At 44.5% G+C, this 20,681-nt stretch overlaps 1 protein-coding gene across 2 annotated transcripts in view; it reads left to right on the top strand.

Annotated features, from left to right (window-relative positions):
• The window catches only part of LOC308584872 (vomeronasal type-2 receptor 1-like), a 32,418-nt gene extending 12,229 nt beyond the window's left edge, over positions 1-20,189 (top strand). For both annotated transcript variants that reach the window (XM_081190120.1, XM_081190121.1), the window contains 5 exons: positions 1,055-1,346; positions 4,329-5,201; positions 10,980-11,207; positions 16,153-16,276; positions 18,663-20,189. In XM_081190120.1, coding sequence (XP_081046246.1) covers positions 1,055-1,346; positions 4,329-5,201; positions 10,980-11,207; positions 16,153-16,276; positions 18,663-19,654 — 2,509 coding nt within the window. In that variant the 3' untranslated portion in view covers positions 19,655-20,189. The remainder of the gene's footprint in view (positions 1-1,054; positions 1,347-4,328; positions 5,202-10,979; positions 11,208-16,152; positions 16,277-18,662) is intronic.
• The last annotated feature ends 492 nt before the right edge of the window (positions 20,190-20,681 follow it).

Here is a 20,681-nt window from a genome sequence, read left to right as displayed (position 1 = left end):
TATGCATGAGCAAGGTCTCAATGGTTAAAGCCTCGCCTCAGCACACTTCTGCAACATGGAGCAATAGTCCTGGCTTACTTTGCTACATGCTGAGAAATAGGACTATCATTTGGTTAAATGAATTTTAGCTGATTGGGTTTAGTTGATTAGATTTATGGAGTAGAGAAATCAGTGTACTGTATTTCACATTAATGCTCCTATTCTATAAATATAAAAGGTAAAGGGACCTCTGACCGTTAAGTCCAGTCGCAGACGACTCTGGGGTTGTGGTGCTCTTCTCGCTTTACTAGTAGAGGGAACCGACGTTTGTCCGCAGACAGCGGTCATGTGGCCAGCATGACTAAGCTGCTTCTGGCGAACCAGCACACACAAACGCCGTTTACCTTCCCGCCAGAGTAGTACCTATTTATCTACTTGCACTTTGACGTGCTTTTGAACTGCTAGGTTGGCAGGAGTTGGGACACAGCAACGGGAGCTCACTCAGTTGCAGGGTTTCAAACTGCCGACCTTCTGATCGGCAAGCCCTAGGCTCTGTGGTTTAGACCACAGCGCCACCCGTGTCCCTCTAGAAAGATACTTTCTCTTAAATGAGTCATCTTGATTTTGATGAAGTGAACTTCCAAGTAAGGATGCTTAGGATTTCAGCCTGGTTTTAAGTGCCAGCATAGCAGGGATGGACTCCAACACCTATTAACCCATCGCCGGCTTGCCCAAAGGCCTGAGATGTTGGGTGTTGTAGTTCAACAACATCCTGAAGGCCATAGTTCCCCATCCCTGGAGCTCATGATTCAGTGATTTGCTACAATTTGTATGCAGAAAGTGCTTATCCTTGAAGTAAGCATGGGGTTCAGCAATGGGAGTGGGCAATTACTTGGAGGGAGCCTTCTTCCGCCTCACCCCATTCTGGCCCCATTTGTGCAGGTTGCTTCTTCTACCGCAGTACTCACCAGTATGAACAACCTCTGGTGAATGTGGAGGATGCAGCTTTCCTTTTAGTATTTTTCTTTTCTCTTAGAGGAAGTCCTGCATGCCTTCATATTCTTCTTCTTTGCAGGTTTAATTTCCGGGGTTACCGCTGGGTCAAAGCCATGATACACGCCATAAACGTCATAAACAAGGATGAGGATATTCTGCCAGGCATCAAGCTGGGTTACCAGATCTACGACACATGCTATACAATGTCCAAGACGGTCGAGAACTCATTGGCTTTCCTCACTGGGCAGAATGAAACAACCCCTGTGTTCCGATGCAGCACCGGTGCTCCTCTAGCAGCAGTCGTTGGAGCTGGTGGATCGACTCTTTCCATTGCATCCTCAAGAATCCTTGGGCTTTACTATTTCCCTCAGGTATCATGAATCCTGGAAAGCAGAGGTGCAGAACCTCAGGCCCAGGGACTGAATGCCTCCCTCTAGGCCTCTATATCTGGCACTTGGGACTCTCTCCAGGCCACACCCCCTGTCCCAGGCCACACCCACCACTAGCTTTGCTTCTTACCTTCCTTGTGTGTTTCTGCCTGGCTGGACTGTGTCCTTGAACTCTGGTCATGCTTCTTGCTTGTCTGATGGAGGACAGAGAGGGATGTGTGAGTGTGTAGAAACTAGCCTATTGTACCAAGGTAAAAATTGTATTTGTTGCTCTACTGACTGTGGCCTGTGGCCCTGCCCAACATGTGGCCCCTGGAAGGTTGTGCAGAAGGAAATGTGGCCCTCAGGGTGAAAACTGTTCTTTCCCGCCACTATAATGTTTACTGTAAAAACCCAACAGAAGGTCTTCTTCTTACATCAGAAGGACATGTTGTAGGGAAGGGGAAATTATGGCTTTCCAGGATTGCAATGCCCTTCAGCCACAGTAAGCATGGTTGATGGTAAGGGATGTTGGGAGTTTGAGTCCAACAGCATCTGGAAGGCCACAATCTCCCAATCCTTCATATACAGAAAACATGGGCAGCAGAGCCAGGAATGGAGTCTTTATTCTCCAGAACAAACCACATTCCCTCTCTCTGGAAGTTTTGAAAGGTGTTATATGGAAAATAGCAATGTAATAGAACTGCCAGCGAGTCCTGCCTCTCCAGCTTCTTTACCTTGCCTTCCATTCTAGCTCATTGGTCCATTTCTCTAAATTGCCCATGGCTGAGCCTTGGCTTGAGGGTGAATGGGTTGGTCAGTTCTCAACCCATGTGGCAACAGTCTCCACGATGCATTCTGCATTCTGCAAGGAATGGGGTGGCAGATTTTTGCAATTCGACATCCTGAGCAAAGTCCATACAAATACTATGAAATATGAGCCGGTACATTCTGAGCTTGAGTTACAAAAATCATGACTACTAAACAAACAAGTACAGAGGAGCAAGTCTCATCCCTCTACAAAAGAGTACAAGTAATGCTTTCGTCTTTTGAGTTCTAATTTGCTTTGCTATTATGAACTGTTTTGTGGAAAAATCTCTTTTGCAGGCCTGAGCTGTGGCCCACTTGACCTTCCTGCAACTGTTGTATCATTTTCCTTCACATTTTCCTCTTTTTTTGCATTTCTTATACATGCCCTTCTTAAATCTCAGCTCATCTGTAAGCTCTTTTTGCAGCCACATTGGTTTCTTTAGATGCCTCCCACGTCAATTTCTTGTTGGAACCATCTGTATTTGTGCCTTCAGTAGAAAGTTTAAGAAAATCCCATCCATCTTGGACTCCCCTCTCTTTGAGTATTTCTGACCCTGGAATCTCACCCAGTATTTCCTTAAGCTTTTTGAAATCAGTCTTCTTAAAGTCTAGAGTGCATGTGTGACTACACTCATCTTTCCCTTGCCTGTGTACAATGAAACCCAGGAGGACATGATCACTTCCTCCCAAGGTTCCCAGTACTTTCACTTTGTCGATCAGTTCCTCCCTGTTGGTGAGAACTAGACCCAAGATAGATGATCCTCTTGTTGCTCCTTCCACTTTCTGGGAAATGAAATTGTCAGTGAGGCAATGGAGGAATTTGTTGGACCTTACATTCTTGGCAGAGTTTGTTTCAATAGATATTGGAGTAGTTGAAGTCTCCCATAAATAGTATATCTCTCCTTTTGAAGATTTGGTAGTCTGTCCTAGGAAGGCATCATCCAAGTCTTCACTCTGGCTTGGAGGTCTGTATCAGACACCCACAGTAAATTCACTGTTGTTTATCTCTCCTACAATTTTTTGCCCATATACTCTCAATCTGCTTTCCAAGCTCTAGGTTGTGGATCTCTTCATAAATGGACACATCCTTTAAATATAATACTCCTCCTCTCTTCCTGTTTTGTCTATTCCTTTTGAACAGGTTATACCCCTCAATTTCTACATTACAGTCATGAGTCTCATCCTACCAGGTTTTAGTAATGTCTGTTAAGTCAGATTTGCCACCCTGTATTAAGATTAAAATTCTTCTTGCTTGTTTCCCATACTCTGTGCATTAGTATTGGGACAATTGAAACCATGAGTCATTCCCTTGAGCTGCTTCCCTTCTTGTAGTTTCTTGCCCTTTAGAAGGTTTATATAGCACCACCTCAGTTTCCTGTGCATCAAAGCTATTACCACCCCCCGTACCAGGAGTTCCCCTGTCGTCTGTAATTGTGAACATAAAGTTAGAAAATATTAGTTTCAGGGATCAAAGTCAGGTTGGAGCACTGGTGAAAAATCTCATAAGGAGGGACAAGGCCAACTTTTGGAAGTAGGACCTGGTTAAGATAATTCTGGAGGCAGCATCGATTACAGGCAAGGATCTGAATCAAAGTGTCTGTCTAAAGGAAGCTAGATGGCATCCTGACAGATCCTAGCAAAATCAGTCTTCTTCTGTCCATACTCCTTCATTTCAACAAGAACCAGCTACTTGAAGTGTGGGATTATTTCCCATCACCCTGCTGTTTCTTTGGCCCTTCTTTGGCTCAAGCAGTCTGTCTTCCCAGTGCCCTCCTAGACTTGGATAATACATGTATGTTAGTTTCCCTTACCCCTGCCCGCCTCTTACTGACCTTTCTGCTGCTCCTTCAGTTCCTGGTCCTTAGCCACTTGGTGATAGGAAGAGAACCCTATTTGTCCATTTAGATCAGTGTTGTCTACTCTGACTGGCAATGATACTCCAGGGTCTAAGGCAGAGGTATTTCCCATAATCTGCTATCTGATGTCCTTTGAACTGGAGATGACATGAACTGCACTTGACATGTCTTGCATGCAAATCACATTCTACTAATTAGCCTCCGTTGCTCTCAGTCAACAGAGATGTCCAGTAGTAGCAAACGGCTGAGAGAAAGCAGTAGCGCACGGGACAGCAACATTTGCCTCAACCTTGCTTGTTTTTCTCTCTTTTTCTTTTAGGTTGGCTACGCCTCCTCTTCTTTACTTCTCACTGATAAGTACCAGTTCCCTACCTATCTTCGCACTATTCCAAGCGACGCTGTACAGTCTAAGGGAATGGCAGACTTAGTTCACCATTTTGGCTGGAGATGGATAGGCACAATAGCAGCTGACGATGATTATGGCAAATACGGCGTCAAAGCTTTTAAAGAAAAAGTGGAGAACACCTATACCTGTATTGCTTTCTCAGAAACAATCCCCAAAATTTACTCCAGGGAAAAGCTAAAAAAAGTTGTTGAAACTATAAAAAACAGCACTGCTACAGTAATTGTGGTCTACTCATCTGATATTGACTTCCATCCTTTACTGGAAGAGATGATGGTTAGCAACATCAGTAGTAAAACCTGGATAGCAAGTGAAGCATGGGTCACATCAGCCTTAATCGCTAGGCCTGAATATTTTCCCCTCCTTGGTGGGGCTATTGGTTTTGGTGTACGAAAGGGTGACATACCAGGCCTCAAAGAATTTCTTCTCGACGTACGTCCAGGTGAAGATCCTGAGGATGACATGGCAATTGAGTTTTGGCAGTCTGCGTTCAACTGCACTTGGCCGAATGCCAACATATCGTATAATACAGACAACAGAAAAAATGTAACTGGCCATGAGAACAGAGTCAATTTTGCTTCGGATGTTTTGTGCACAGGAAAGGAGAATCTTGCAGAACTTAACAATACCTACCTGGATGTTTCAGAACTTAGGATAACTTATAATGTCTACAAGGCTGTATATGCTGTTGCTTATGGCCTTGAGCAATTACGCACCTGTGAACCAGGAAATGGACCATTTGTATCCGGCCCTGACTGTACCAAGATAGATGAGTTTGAGCCCTGGCAGGTAGGCACCAATTTATTAATTTATTTCAGACATATAACAACAACATACATATACATAATAACATAATTCATCCTAACCCAGAAGCTGGTGTTTAAGCAATACATAAAAAAGAACAATCAAATAACATAAGTTATTATTCCCAGACTACAATTTATACAGAAGCCGATAAACAGTTTAAGTTAACCAAAATTTTTTATAATGTAGGGGCATTTATGTATATGTTTTTAGCCATATACATAATAAAGCTGTGTCATTCAATCCCCAAGTACAGTGGTACCTCAGGTTACAGATGCTTCAGGTTACAGACGCTTCAGGTTACAGATGCTTCAGGTTACAGACTCCGCTAACCCAGAAATAGTACCTCGGGTTAAGAACTTTGCTTCAGGATGAGAACAGAAATTGGGCAGTGGCAGCGCAGCGGCAGCGGGAGGCCCCATTAGCTAAAGTGGTGCTTCAGGTTAAGAACAGTTTCAGGTTAAGAACGGATCTCCAGAATGAATTAAGTTCTTAACCCGAGGTACCACTGTAGTATTCATGCTTCAGGCCTTGCGCAAATTTTATTTTATTGTTTAATTTTCCCACAAGTGCTATTTGCCATACTTTGTTTTACCAATTTGTCCATGAAACACCCCTTTAAATTCTTCTGGTATCTCATTATTATGAGCCTGGCTTCTAGTAGAAGATAACTGATTAAAGGTTTAGACTGTAAGTTAATATTGTCTCTCTTGAAAAGATTGAGGAGACCCAGCCCTGGACATTTAGAGACATTTTGCCCAGTAATTGCTTTTATTTGGACAAATATTTTCTCCCAGAACTGAGCCACATTCCCACATGTCCACCACTGTTGTAAGTTTTGCTAAGATAATATAAATGTATAACATTCTTTTGGGTCCTCATACCAATATAATGCTCCCCTCTTTTGACCCCCATTCTCTTTGGGGGAACCTTACAATTCACCGCCCCCCCAAAATGTTTTCCAAAGTTGACCCGCTGACAGCTACTGTTTGAATAAATTGATGTATGCATTTGGACTTGCTGCAGTTAAAACAATGAAAACTCTTGTAGAACATTAAATTATTATAGCATAAGCTTTTGTAGACTACAGTCCACTTAGTCAGTATTATCCTGAGTTACAGATCAGAAGGAAATAAATGCAGAAAAATGCAGGCAGCATTATTAAGTGTAGCCATTCACGAAAAGCAGTTGTTGATGACACAGACATTCTAGCACCAGGAAACCAATGGACACATGTCGCATGAGAAATCTCACTGAATTTTGCATAAAGGTAAAGGGACCCCTGACCATCAGGTCCAGTCGTGACCAACTCTGGGGTTGCGGCGCTCATCTCGCTTTATTGGCCGAGGGAGCCGGCGTACAGCTTCCGGGTCATGTGGCCAGCATGACTAAGCTGCTTCTGGTGAACCAGAGCAGCGCATGGAAACGCTGTTTACCTTCCCGCCGGAGCGGTACCTATTTATCTACTTGCACTTCATGCTTTTGAACTGCTAGGTAGGCAGGAGCAGGGACCGAGCAGCAGGAGCTCACCCCGTCATGGGGATTTGAACCGCCGACCTTCTGATCGGCAAGTCCTAGGCTCTGTGGTTTAACTCACAGCGCCACCCGCGTCCCGAATTTTGCATCCCTCCCCTTAAATCCACATTGGACTCATAGGCTGTGACTTCTCTCAAATGCTATTGTAGGAATAGATGTTCTCATGTGCCTCATATAGTAGGCTGCTGTTCTTCAAGCATAAATAAACTCTCTTAGCTGGTATTGCAAGCCCCATCCTTCCTGAAATCTGGACCCCCCTTCAAGCAAGCAGAGAGGCAACAGAATTGACGCACCTTTAACAGTCCACTCCATAGTGCACTGCCAGGCAAAAGAAAACTGTTGTGGATACAGGAGAATCAAAATCTTCTGTACAAGACCTTCTGTATAAGATGTTCTGTGTGACAAAAGAGAATTGTTGCATTCTCCATATTTCCATAGTAGTTTGTATATTTTTTTTAAGTCCTTGTGAAAAATCACTAGTGTTTTAGTGTGACTTTCCCCTAATATACACATTTATGCAAAGCAATTTTTGCAAATGTAAATTTAAGAGAAGCATTCTAATGCACACTGTACTCTACAGTATACATTTTTGTACACATATTACTTGGCCAGAGAACTACATTGTGAAATTCATAGAAATGCAAATTTCAAAAGAGGGCTGTGTTTCTGTTTCAGAAAGTGCAAATTAGGTAGCTTCACTTTTAATTGTAAACTGAACTGAATATATCCCTCATCTCTACATACATACATGCATACATACAGTGGTACCTCTGGTTACGAACTTAATTCGTTCCGGAGGTCCGTTCTTAACCTGAAACTGTTCTTAACCTGAGGTACCACTTTAGCTAATGGGGCCTCCTGCTGCCGCACAATTTTTGTTCTCATCCTGAGGTAAAGTTCTTAACCCGAGGTACTACATCCGGAGTCTGTAACCCGAAGTGTTTGTAACCCGAGGTGTTTGTAACCTGAGGTACCACTGTACAAACACATAAACACAATCAAATGCACAAAGCCATTTCCCACGAAAACAAAGCGAGGTCTTTAGAACGGACCCCAGAATCCTTTGCAGGCATTTGTCGGCTAATAAATCTCATACATTTCTACAAAGACAAGAGGTGGCATTAAAAGGTTTGTGCAAACCAAACCTAATAAGAACACAGAAAGCAAGCGAGTGATATTGCCTGGGACACAGAAGACATCATTCATAGATTAAGGACTGTATTCAAGGAAGGTGTCCCATTTGCACAATGACTTAATGGCTCAGCAACAAACAAGGGCGAAGACTTCCCCCCCCCATTGCGGGGGCATGTCACATGGCAGGTCACGTGACGTGTCCCGCCCCTACCTAGTGAGCTGGGTCACAGGGACATCCTGCCACTGTGATGCTGGCGCTTGTGTGCTGGGTGGGGAATGGAAAGCAACGAGCTGGGCTCTGGGCTCAGCTTCCTCTTGCCTGTGTGACATTAGCTGGAAGGTGGAGGTGGAGCAGGGCTGCTGGGCTCCACATTCTGCCTGCCCCCCCATGCAATATCAGTGGGGTGGAGGAGTGGGACCACAGGATTTTGGGGGAGCCTAGCTCCCTCCTGGAAAAGTGGGAGGGGGCCCTGAAGACCCCTAAGCCCCCACCACCTGGTGCACCTGGTAAAAAAAAAAGGTTTCCCCTACCACTTCCCTCCACCTCCCAAATCTGTTCTGGGGCTTGCCTGAACCTTCTGGAGCAGATTGGAGGGGGTGCATGGAGAAAGGATAGGGAAGGGAAACCCCATTTTGCAAACAAAACTCCTTGTGCAAATGGGGCACCTTCCTTGAATACAGTCCTTAATACAGTCCAGATATGATAGCCATGTTCAAATATATAAAAGGATGTCATATAGAGGAAAGAGAAAGGTTGTTTTCTGCTGCTCCAGAGAAGCGGACATGGAGCAATGGATCCAAACTACAAGAAAGAAGATTCCACCTAAACATTAGGAAGAACTTCCTGACAGTGAGAGCTGTTTGACAGTGGAATTTGCTGCCAAGGAGTGTGGTGGAGTCTCCTTCTTTGGAGGTCTTTAAGCAGAGGCTTGACAACCATATGTCAGGAGTGCTCTGATGGTGTTTCCTGCTTGGCAGGGGGTTGGACTCGATGGCCCTTGTGGTCTCTTCCAACTCTATGATTCTATGATTCTATGGGGCGACTTCCTTTGATAGAACACCTAAGTTTGCCTGTGTATTGAAAGTCCTTAATAATAATAATAATAATAATAATAATAATAATAATAATAATAATAATAATAATAATAAATTTATTTATATCCTGCCCTCCCCAGCTGAAGCCGGGCTCAGAGCAGCTAACAACAATAAAAGTAACACAGCATTCTAAAATCAATTCATTCTAAAATCAATTCAAAATCAAATTAATGGCAACCATTGGGCTAGAGTTCTGTGAGGATTACCAAAGGAGGGGGTCAGACTGTGCCTTGGCCAAAGGCCTGGTGAAACAGCTATGTCTTGCAGGCCCTGTTATAAACAGAAGAGCCTAAAAAATCAGATCAGAAGGACACAAAAGCACATCTTTGGCATTTCCAAAAGCTGGGGCAATCGCTGAAAAAGCCCCATAGGGAAGGAACCTGGATCAGGATTCTCAAAGATGACCTTACCATATGGGGAAAGGTGCTTTCTGTCAGTCTTTGGCCATGGAGGAGGTTTAAAACAGGAACCTCAGTGCTGAAATGGCCACCAATAATAATATAATAATAATTTATTATTTATACCCCGCCCATCTGGCTGAGTTTCCCCAGCCACTCTGGGCGGCTTCCAATCAAGTGTTAAAAACAATACAGCGTTAAATATTAAAAACTTCCCAGCAGGGCTGCCTTCAGATGTTTTTTAAAGAGAAGATAGCTGCTTATTTCCTTCACATCTGAAGGGAGGGCGTTCCACAGGGTGGGTGCCACTACCGAGAAGGCCCTCTGCCTGGTTCCCTGTAACCTCACTTCTTGCAATGAGAGAACTGCCAGAAGGCCCTCGGCGCTGGATCTCAGTGTCCGGGCTGAACAATGGGTGTGGGTGTGGAGACGCTCCTTCATGTATACAGGACCATGTGCCGCGCTGCCCTAGCTTAATCTCCTAATGCGTTTTCAAGAGCGGCTCCCGTGGAGTGCCACCACAGTAGCTAATCCTTGAGGTTGCAAATAGGTTACGAGCTCTTTATAGAGGGACGTAGCCAACAAACTTGATGCAATGGGGGGAAATGCCAGCTTTCTGTTCAACAGTAGCAACAGAACCAGGTGGATGTGCTGGTGCATCCCTGCTCTGGCAGGACAGGTCATCCTGAAAAACAGTTGACTCAAATACAGACAGAAAACATTTAGTCAATGTTCTGCAAATATCCAAGAACAGAGAGGATCTCTTGAGAGTGTGTGGCATCACAGTGCACATATGGGGTGGGGTGGGGCACTTCAATAACCTGACCCGAAGCCAGGGATGAAAAACAGATACCTTCCTGATTTTTGTATTTATTTACTGAAATTCCCAGCAGTTCATGCGAGCAGGGTTGTGGCTAGGCATGATGGGAGCTATTGTCCAGAAACTTCTTCTTTTTGGGGGGTGGGCGTGGGGAGAGGGATGGGCACAGGTTCCCCACTTTTATCCTAAACCTTTCAAAACAGTAGGTAAAGGTAAAGGGACCCCTGAGCATTAGGTCCAGTCATGGACGACTCTGGGGTTGCGGCGCTCATCTCGCTTTATTGGCCAGCATGACTAAGCCGCTTCTGAAGAACCAGAGCAGCGCACGGAAACGCTGTTTTACCTTCCCGCCGGAGCGGTACCTATTTATCTACTTGCACTTTGACGTGCTTTTGAACTGCTAGGTTGGCAGGAGCTGGGACTGAGCAACGGGAGCTCACCCCATCACGGGGGATTGGAACCGCTGACCTTCTGATCGGCAAGTCCTAGGCTCTGTGGTATAACCCACAGCGCCACCCACATCCCTTTCAAAACAGTAGAAGTTAGTACTATTATTTGATACTGAGCCTGGAAATGAATTGGTAACCACAGGGCCACTGATTCGAACCCTACTCGCCTGCCCATCCCACAGGTACACATATCCAAGAATTCTGGCGCCTGGATTTTACAGAAGCTGAAGTGTTCAGCCCCTGTAAAGGGCAGCCCCTTGCTCAGAGTATTACAGTCATCCAGTCTGGATGTAGGTTTGACACATCTTTACTTTTGTCTCCTGATTTGTAGCTAATGTTCTACATGAAGAATAGAATGACATTTTCGGTTCTTGGAGAGGACGTACACATAGATGATAAGGGAGATGTGTATACTTCATATGACATTCTAAACTGGCAAAAAGGTGAGAATGGCGAAGTTGCCTTTGTGCCTGTTGGAACATTTAACATGACGTCGGAAACCGATATGGAATTTCATATCCAGAACGACTCAATATTTTGGAATAATCCAGCAGGAGCAGTAAGTGAATTGCATTTTCTATGCCTTCCTCTAGTTCAGTCATTTCCAAAATGGGTGGTGCCACCCACTGGGGGTGTGGAATTACCTGGGAGGGGGGTTGCTAAGAAGCAAGTGGGTGGCAGGGGGAAAGCTGGTATCAGTGGATGAAGTTCATCACTTTGGTTGAATTAATTAAGCTAAATCGTTTTAATTGGATTTCAAATATGTTAAATGTGAAATTAACTGTTACTGTTTTGAATTTTAATGTGTTATCTTCTTTATTGGGTCATACAAATCACTATTCTGAATAATGCTTTTTATGGAGTAGGGGGCACTGGGAATGACCTTATGGAACCAAGAAGGTGGTGGGCCATAAAAGTTTGTGGACCACTGTTCTAGTTTAACCGTCCATGCTACTACAACTCACACAAATTTCACAGGAATAATAATAATAATTTATTATTTGTACCCCACCCATCTGGGCACCCCACCCAGCCACTCTGGGCACCTCCCAACAGAATAGTAAAAACACAATGAAGTACCAAACATTAAAAACTTCCCTAAACAGGGCTGCCTTTGGATGTCTTCCAAAAGTCAGATAGTTGTTTATTCCCTTGACCATACTATTCTTATATGTATGGTTCCATACAGTAGTTTATAGACTTTTCACATCTTCAGTGGTTTTCTCATATTTCCTTCTAAGATTGACAACCCCAATGGACATTAATAATAATAATAATAATAATAATAATAATAATAATAATAATAATAATAAAAAATCTTTATTGTCATTGCCCCCTTTGGGGACAACGAAATTACTTGACTGCTCCATAAAAACACTAACTAAACAATACAGTATAATACAGCAAGGGAGATTAGATGACTTTCAAAGTCCGGGCTTCCCATTCAGGGCCGAGATCGCTCTGGAGAAGAAGCTGTTCTTAAGACGGCTCGTTCTTGTCTTCATCGTCCTGTATCTCCGTCCCGACGGCAAGAGCTCGAAGAGACAGTGACCAGGATGCGATGGATCTTTTACTATGTCCAGTGCCTTCCTATGGCACCTTGTGGCATAAATCTGCTCTAAGGTGGAGAGTGGGCAGCAAAAGTGAATTTCAGAAGAATTTATATGATTTCCCTTGAGAGTCCATGTGGCAACTGGTGGGATTTCCACCGGTCTCTTTTTGTTTGTTTGTCTGTCTGTTTGTAAAGTTTGTTTGTTATAATCAATCTGGCTGTTTGTAGTAACCCTAATTTTAAAACAAGTCTAACAATTGCTCTTTGAGGAACAAGAATAAAAGGGGTTCAATCCTACCTAGTATGCACAATATTGGGTTTGGATCCAGGTTCACATCCCATGCTAGCCATGGGGCTCATTTTCACTGCTGTTGCTGGAAATCCAGAGCCCAGCACTGCCCTTGCCCTTTGCATGATAGCCAAAGTTGCATGTGCAACAGGGCCTGACAGCTGGAAGTCCGTGAGCAGATTGTGTGAGATTTTCAGAAAACCTGTGGTTGCCTCTGAGTTTCCTCCTCCAGGGGGCAAATAGCAGCTGGGGCCAGGATGTTCATTCGGAAAACAGCCTGGAGAAGAAGGGCAAACACCAGCATGCCATCACTGTCCCTGTGTGATTCTCTCTCCCCCCCACCCACTCCTGCTGCTATTTCAATTAAAAACAACTGCAGTAAATTCACCGACAGATCTTCCATCACCAGTGTCACATCTATCTGTGTCCCTTGATAAAACACACTTCATTCTACTCTCAGGACTCTTCACACGCCCTTTCCTTCTAGATTAACACCACAGTGCTATAGATTCTGGCTACTGTTTTCAAACCACAAGTGAGGAAGTGTCATGTTAGGGCTTGTTCTTGTGGCATCTGCAGCAACAAGCAGCCTGCAATGACTTGTTATCTCGCCCTGGAAGATTCTGGCTATAAAAGTCCCATAATTTCTCCGATGGAGACATAATGCCCTCTTTCCACACCTCCTTTGAATAGACTTTTCAAGTGTCTACACAAGCAAACACACACACACATTTTGTTGGACGTACCATAGCTCAGTGTTAGAGCACCTGCTTTGCATGATGAAGGTGTCAGGTTCAAGCCCTGGTTTTGGTGTTGGCAATGCTGCCAGTGTGAACAAAACTCTCCCCCCCCATATATATATATATATATATATATATATATATATATATATATATGAGAATTTGTATGTTACATCACAAAATTAAAAAGAAAATATGCCACCCACCTGTTAACAAAAATACTATGTTACTATGAAATAAATGTTACATATACAGTGGTACCTCGGGTTAAGTACTTAATTCTTTCAGGAGGTCCGTTCTTAACCTGAAACTGTTCTTAGCCTGAAGCACCACTTTAGCTAATGGGGCCTCCTGCTGCCGCCGTGCCGCCAGAGCACGATTTCTGTTCTCAACCTGAAGCAAAGTTCTTAACGTGAAGCACTATTTCTGGGTTAGCGGAGTTTCTAACCTGAAGCGAATGTAACCTGAAGCGTATGTAACCCGAGGTACCACTGTACATAAAATAAGGTTCTTCCATCCTTTAAGACTTCCGTCTCTCTCAGCGTGGGTCCCTCATTTTCTCAACACCTGCATTTGTTATAACAATTAACTTAAGATATATTGTCTGTTTTCTTTATACCATATTATATTGCAAGAGTGAGTCAAAGCATGTTAAAGGTTTCATATGGGAACAATGTTCTATTAAGTTTACAGTGGTACCTCAGTTTACGAACTTAATCCATTCCGGAAGTCCATTCTTAAACCAATACCGTTCTTAAACCGAGGAGTGCTTTCTCTAATGAGACCTCCTGCTGCCGGTGCCCTTCCACCATTCGGATTCCATTCTTAGACCGAGGTAAAGTTCTCAAACCGGGACACTACTTCCGGTTTTGCAGAGTTCTTAAACCGAATCATTCATAAACAGGACTGTTCTCAAACCGAGGTACCACTGTGCTCTGTAATTATCCCATTCTTAACTGAACTGGTGTGTTGTTTGGTTCCGAATTCTCCCTGTCAATTTTGCGAGTTCTGCATATACAAACGTTTCTTCTTTTTGCCAGTGTGGACAAAACTGAGTTTAGCTAGGCCAATGGTTTGACTCAGTATTAGGGTTGCCATATTTTGAAGAGCAAGAACGGGAACACGTTTGCCAACTTCCACTTTTAACTATGGATCGCTTTGAGGGCTCTAATTTTAAATACCGCTACCATATGTAGGCTATAGAAGCTGTTATATATTCTAGTAGCTATGTTCTAAACGTTCAACAACAACAACATAATAATAATAATACATATTTCTCCCTCACTTGCCACATGAAAGTATTTGGGCTCATGTTCACATCTTTGTGAATGTAAGTATGCTCACAATTTTGTGAGCAGAACAAGTTATTAAACTGTTTAACATGTACGGGACTCTACTTAAGGGCAGGGGGATGTTAACTCTTGCCCTCCCAGACTCCTCCTCCAAGATCTTGTAGCTGAGCCAGTGTCCTTTTAGTTCAGCCACAAGAGACGGGATTTGTACAGTGTGTAACTAGTTGAGATGCTGCTCTGTCGTGATTCTCTGCTGCAGACTAGCTTAGCTGGGTGCCTTAGATCTGAGACCAATGCACTAGAATATTTTTCTTGGGCTACTGTAAAACAAAAAACAACCCCCCCCCGTCATTTTGCCAAATTTTAAAAATCCACCTGGACAGAAATTTTTATCCTGGAAAGGAGGACATGTCCTGAAAAAAAGAGGACATATGGCAACCCTAGTCAACATAAAGCAGATTTCTATATTTCCCAATCCAAACTGCCTTGTAGAACTTGACTGTGCACATATATTGCATATATTACTACTTATCACACTTAGCTGCTGCTCTAAAGTCTTGCAGAGAGCAGGGGAAGTGGTAAGGGGTGACCCACAGGCCCGAGCCATGAATCTACTGCACCCTTCCTTTATTACTATTATTATTATTATTATTATTATTATTATTATTATTATTATTATTCACAAGACAACTGGGCTCGCTGCAAGGTGCAATGCCAATGAGACCCCACACCTACCCACCATTTAAATTTGTTCAATGGTACCAATATGTATTAGGGATGTGGGTCCCTAAACCACTGAGCCTAGGACTTGCCGATCAGAAGGTCGGCGGTTCGAATCCGTGCAACGAGGTGAGCTCCCATTGTTTGGTCCCAGCTCCTGCCCACCTAGCAGTTCAAAAGCACATCAAAGTGCAAGTAGATAAATAGGTACCACTCTGGCGGGAAGGTAAATGGCGTTTCTGTGCACTGCTCTAGTTCGCCAGAAGCGGCTTAGTCATGCTGGCCACATGATCTGGAAGCTGTCTGCAGACAAACACCGGTCCCTCAGCCTATAGAGCGAGATGAGCACCGCAACCCCAGAGTTGTGGACGACTGGACCCAATGGTCAGGGGTACCTTTACCTTTACTTATATGTATTAATTGGCATGCACTTTTGTCTCATGGACCTGTGTCCCAGGTCCAAAAGGTGCCTAGCAATGTTCCTGGTTGAGAATCTCCTTGAGAGCTACCTAACAAGGCTCTCAGTCAGGAGCATTGCTAGGCACCTAATGAACTCGGGACACATGGATGTGATTGTAGCTGAGTAAAAATGGCCTCCCAAGTTCTCCACCATTTTTGTATCCTGAGGGATTCTCCAAGGGCAGGAGAAATCCCCCAACAGTTTGTTGAGGGTGTCCATTAGCAATGGCACCAGCATGACTTCTCATTTCCTCCCTCCCCCCACCGTCAAAGATTTCAGCATTAGCAGCAACTGTTGTGGGCAGCCTGCCATTTTGTATCTCCACGAAAGGCCTAGCATCATTCCAAGTCACTGAGGAGGGGGAAATATAACAGCCACAATAGTCACCTCCTTGTTGCATGGCAAAAACAGATACATAGGAGAAATAACAGGTCTTTTCTGTGCCTTTCAGCGTCCACGCTCCACATGCAATCTGAACTGCCAACCTGGTTATCGGAAGGGGATCCTGCAAGGAAAGCCCTCATGCTGTTATGATTGTATAAGGTGTGCCGAAGGACAGATCAGTAATATAACAGGTATGGATGCCTATCAGCATTTTAGCCAATGGGGGAAAAGAGGACATTTGTCTAGACCCAGGATGGGGAACCTGAGACCTTCTAGATGTCAATGGACCACCACCATCCCTCAGCATTGGCCATGCTGGCTGGGGCTGGTGGAAGCTGAAGTCTAACAGCTTTTTTGGGGGGGGTGGCTCCCCATCCTTGGCGTAGACTCTAGAGAGCTGAAAATCAACTCAAGTCCAAGTCTTGCATTGGCTCAAACTGGAATCCTATATTCCACTACAGTTGTAGTTTCTCTTTCCTTCCTTTTTCTTCTGAGGCTTCATTGCAATAGGGAGGAAGAGAGTATGAGCTGAAGATTGAATAGGACAGATTGAGAGGACAGTGAATAAAGGAAGTTTGTCACTTGGCAAGAGAATATCTGAGGCCTAATTCTCATTGGCCTTTTTTGTACTTGAGTACTGAATGTCTGCACGAGCACTATTCAGGCACTAGCACCAACAGCTGCAAAGTGTGCATTCACACCTTTCAGTACTGTGTGTTTTAATTACATGGAAACTCTGAGCTGAAGAAATGGAAAGGATCAATCATGGGGGGAGGACTTCTAAGAAGGCAATAGAGCTCTTTCTTTTGGATTTCTTTTTGGGGACACACACACACACACACACACACTTAATGTTTTAAATTATTTCCCCCCTTATCCTTTGATCTTTTTTTTTTTTATAGCGGACACTTTATATCAAAATTTTGCCTGAAAGGTGGCGAGGGCCATGGCTGGCACCACAAAGTTGATGGTGATGGCATTATGCTTTTCTTTAAAATACAGTTATGCTTGCTTAAAGAAATAAATTGGGTTGTTGCACAGTTAAGGAAATCCTGGAAAACGAATCAAAGGTGCTTTTGTCAATTGACTGAATGAATTGCATCTGCTAGAATGTGTATATTGGAGTGGGGGAAGATACAATAGTTCTGAAGAGGGGAAATGCTTGGGAGAGATCCAACTGTCATAATCAGATTGGACCCCTTCAAACAAATGGTCTTAAGTTCATTGATTTAAGTGAGCTTACTCTGAGTGTGCCTAAAACACCCCTGGTGTTTTTGATGGTGCACACATTTGCTGCAGGAGGGAATGCTTTCTTAAAGACAGTGCTCAACGCAGACAGTTTCTCTAAGTTCTTGGATATAGGCTGACTTCTGAGTATATATGTATAGAACCGCACTATTAATGTTATAGGTCAACCTTTCTCAAACTTGGGTCCCCAGACGTTGTTGAACTATAACTCCCATCTTCCCTAGCCAGCAGGACTGGTGGTCATGGATGATGAGAGCTGTAGTCCAACAACGTGTGGGGAAACCAAGGTTGAGAATGGCTGCTATAGTTCTAGATATTAAACTACTGCAGGTCACCTTAGAACCACATATATTAAAATGCACCATAGCTGAGTGGGGACTTGAACTAGGGCCTCCCCCCTCTCCTAAGATGGCACTCTAACCACTATGTCACTCTGGGTCCCATGTGCCCTCAGTTTGAATCTTTCCGGTCCTATAGCTGCTGAGTTTGTTTTTAGGGCTGCTGAGCGATCTTGTCATCAGTCAATGGAGGCTGAATGGAGGGTGAATGGGGTCCCTCCACAACCTCAGCCTGTCCTCAGCCTGTACCCACCTGCCTGCCTTGCTGCTTACAACTAGTTAAGGGGTGGCTTTGCTTGTGATTGCCCATATCTCCTGGTTGCCTCGTCTTCCACTCTACAGCAGTGGCTAGTGCTCATTAGAACTGTGTAATCAGACACTTCTTGGATTTCAGTTTGCTGCTCATGATCACGGGTCCCTAGTGAATGTCACACAGTAGATGCTGGTTACCCTAATAGTCTTTGACTATGACCCACCCTTAACCTGGAAGACTACCCTCTAATTTGTAACGTGTGAAAAACTCTCTGGGGTTGCTTAGCAGTGAGAAAAATGCATCCTGCGTTCATGGGTACGTTTTAAACCATTCTGGACAAAAATCAGAAGGGAAACTAAGGCACATTTTGCCTTTTACATACACTCACCTTTCTGTGCTCTCTATCCAGACAAGAAAAAAGGCACCAGAATCATAGTGTTGGAAGGGACCCTGAGGATCATCTGGTCCAACCCCCTGCAATGGAGGATTATGCAGCTATCCCACACAGGGATCAAACCTGCAACCTGGGCATTATCAGCACCACGCTCTAACCAACTGAGCTATCCAGGCATTAGTAGAGGGCACATTCCACTCAGGCTTAGGGTGTGAAGCAGGGGCAGAGAGGGGGTGGCCTGGGAGAATTCCAAGAGCCAGATAGAGAGAGAGGTCTGAAGAGGGCTTGAGGCTCCCCTATGGCCTTTTTTTTAACAATTAGTTTCGGGTTTCTTTCTTCTCCAGATGCAAGGGAATGCACAGGCTGTGAGGAAGATTACTGGTCCAACAACGAGAGAAATAAATGTGTGCTTAAGGAGGTGGAGTACTTGGCTTACGAAGATGCTTTAGGGATGACACTGATTGCGCTGTCTGTCTTTGGGGCTCTCGTCGTCCTGTCAGTGACTGGCGTATATATCAAGTTTAGGAACACAGCTCTCGTGAAAGCCAACGACCGGGAGCTGAGCTTCCTCATTCAGTTTTCTCTCGTCGGAACCTTGATGACTTCTATCCTCTTCATTGGCAAGCCAGAAGACTGGTCTTGCATGTCCCGGCAGGTGACCTTAGCCTTGGGTTTTTCCGTCTGCCTGTCTTGCGTCCTGGGAAAGACAGTGACGCTCTGCCTGACACAGCTGGCCATGAACTCAAAGGTTGCTGAGAAAGCGCGGATGTTGGTGAAGCCGATTTGCCAAAAAATCATTGTCCTCAACTCTGTCCTTACCCAAGTGGGCATCGTCTGTGCCTACCTGATACTGAACCCTCCTCGCATGTACAAGAACACCCAGTTCTCCATCACAAAAATCATTTACGAATGCAACGAAGGCTCCATCCTGTACTTGTGTGTCATGTTTGGCTTTGACGTCTTCCTCGCTATCCTGAGCTTCCTCACGGCCTTTGTGGCTCGCAAGCTGCCCAATAACTTTAACGAAGCCAAGTTTGTCACCTTCGGGATGTTGGTCTTCTTCATCGTATGGATATCATTTGTGCCCGCTTATTTAAGCACACGAGGGAAGTTCAAAGTGGCCGTGGAGATCTTCGCCATCCTGGCTTCCAGCTTTGGTTTGCTGGGCTGCATATTCGTGCCGAAATGTTACATTATCTTGCTGAAACCTTTAAGAAACACAGAAGAAATCGTAGGAGGAAGAGCGGCCACCAACGACAAGAGCGCACCACCAACTTCTGCCTCGTGCACCAGTGAAGTTAACAACACTACTGTCTCTACGGTTCTTGAAGATTAGAACTTTTAAAGCTTTCGCCTGTCACCACTTCCACTAGTTTATTTGCACACGTTTTCCCATCTCTATGCTGAGAGAAAGAAGATGCCTTACCAAAGTCCCCCCCCCCTTCTGCTTGTTGGGGAATAATAGCACAAATAAAGCATAGCTGATTGCTTGCTGAGAAAATAACAGGAGGAGCTTTGTATTTTCACAATGACATATAATAGCTTGGATCCAACCCTCTGCAAGCGGAAAGAAACTTCTGCTCACACAAGGGAAGGGGCCACAGGTGCTCACCACCACCAGCGGCTGCAGCCTCCCCAGCTACGTAGTTCAGGAGGGTTCCTTCTCTCCGGAGAGGCTTTCTGGTGTGTGAGTTTATGGAGGAGGCAGCAGAAAGGAGAAGACGGGAAGACTCATGGTTCCTAGGATCCAGCCCCTACGATTCCACCTATAATAGGCCAGCCATTCAAAACCATGCAATCAGTGACTTTTCCATGTAAAAACCAACCCTCTCAGCATAGGATCAACTAACTGCATGAGAGTGCCTCTGATATTTTCCAATAAATCAAATTATTTACAACTTGCTTCATGCTATTTTATGGTTATGGGTAGGCGATCTAATTAGTGCGGAACAAAGTGGCATGCTTGTTTCTCATGACCTAGGAACTATGGCGCTTTTAATACAGCCTAAAATTGCTTTAGTCTAGAGGTAGCCAACATGGTGTCCTCCAGATGTTATGGACTACAGCTCCCATCATTCCTGCCCAGTGGCCATGCTGGTTGGGACTGATGGGAGTTGTAGTCCAAAACTTCTTGAAGGTACCAAGTTGGCCACGATTGCATTAGCTATCCATGTACTATCTATCACAGAGCTGCTGCTCTTCCCGAAGATGCACAAACTATAGGAAAGGAACATAGCTCAGCAGAAGAGCATCTGTCTTGCATGCAGAAGGTCCTAAATTCAATCCCTGGCATCTCAGGTAGGACTGGGAGAGAGACTCTGGTCTGAAGCCCTGGAGAGCCACTGCCAGGCCGTGTGAACAGT

The sequence above is a fragment of the Podarcis bocagei genome, assembly GCF_964188305.1.
Source record: "Podarcis bocagei genome assembly, chromosome: 4".
Classification (NCBI taxonomy): Eukaryota; Metazoa; Chordata; class Lepidosauria; order Squamata; family Lacertidae; genus Podarcis; species Podarcis bocagei.
The sequence above is the reverse complement of the archived record's forward strand: the minus strand, read 5'-3'. Positions and strand labels throughout refer to the sequence as shown.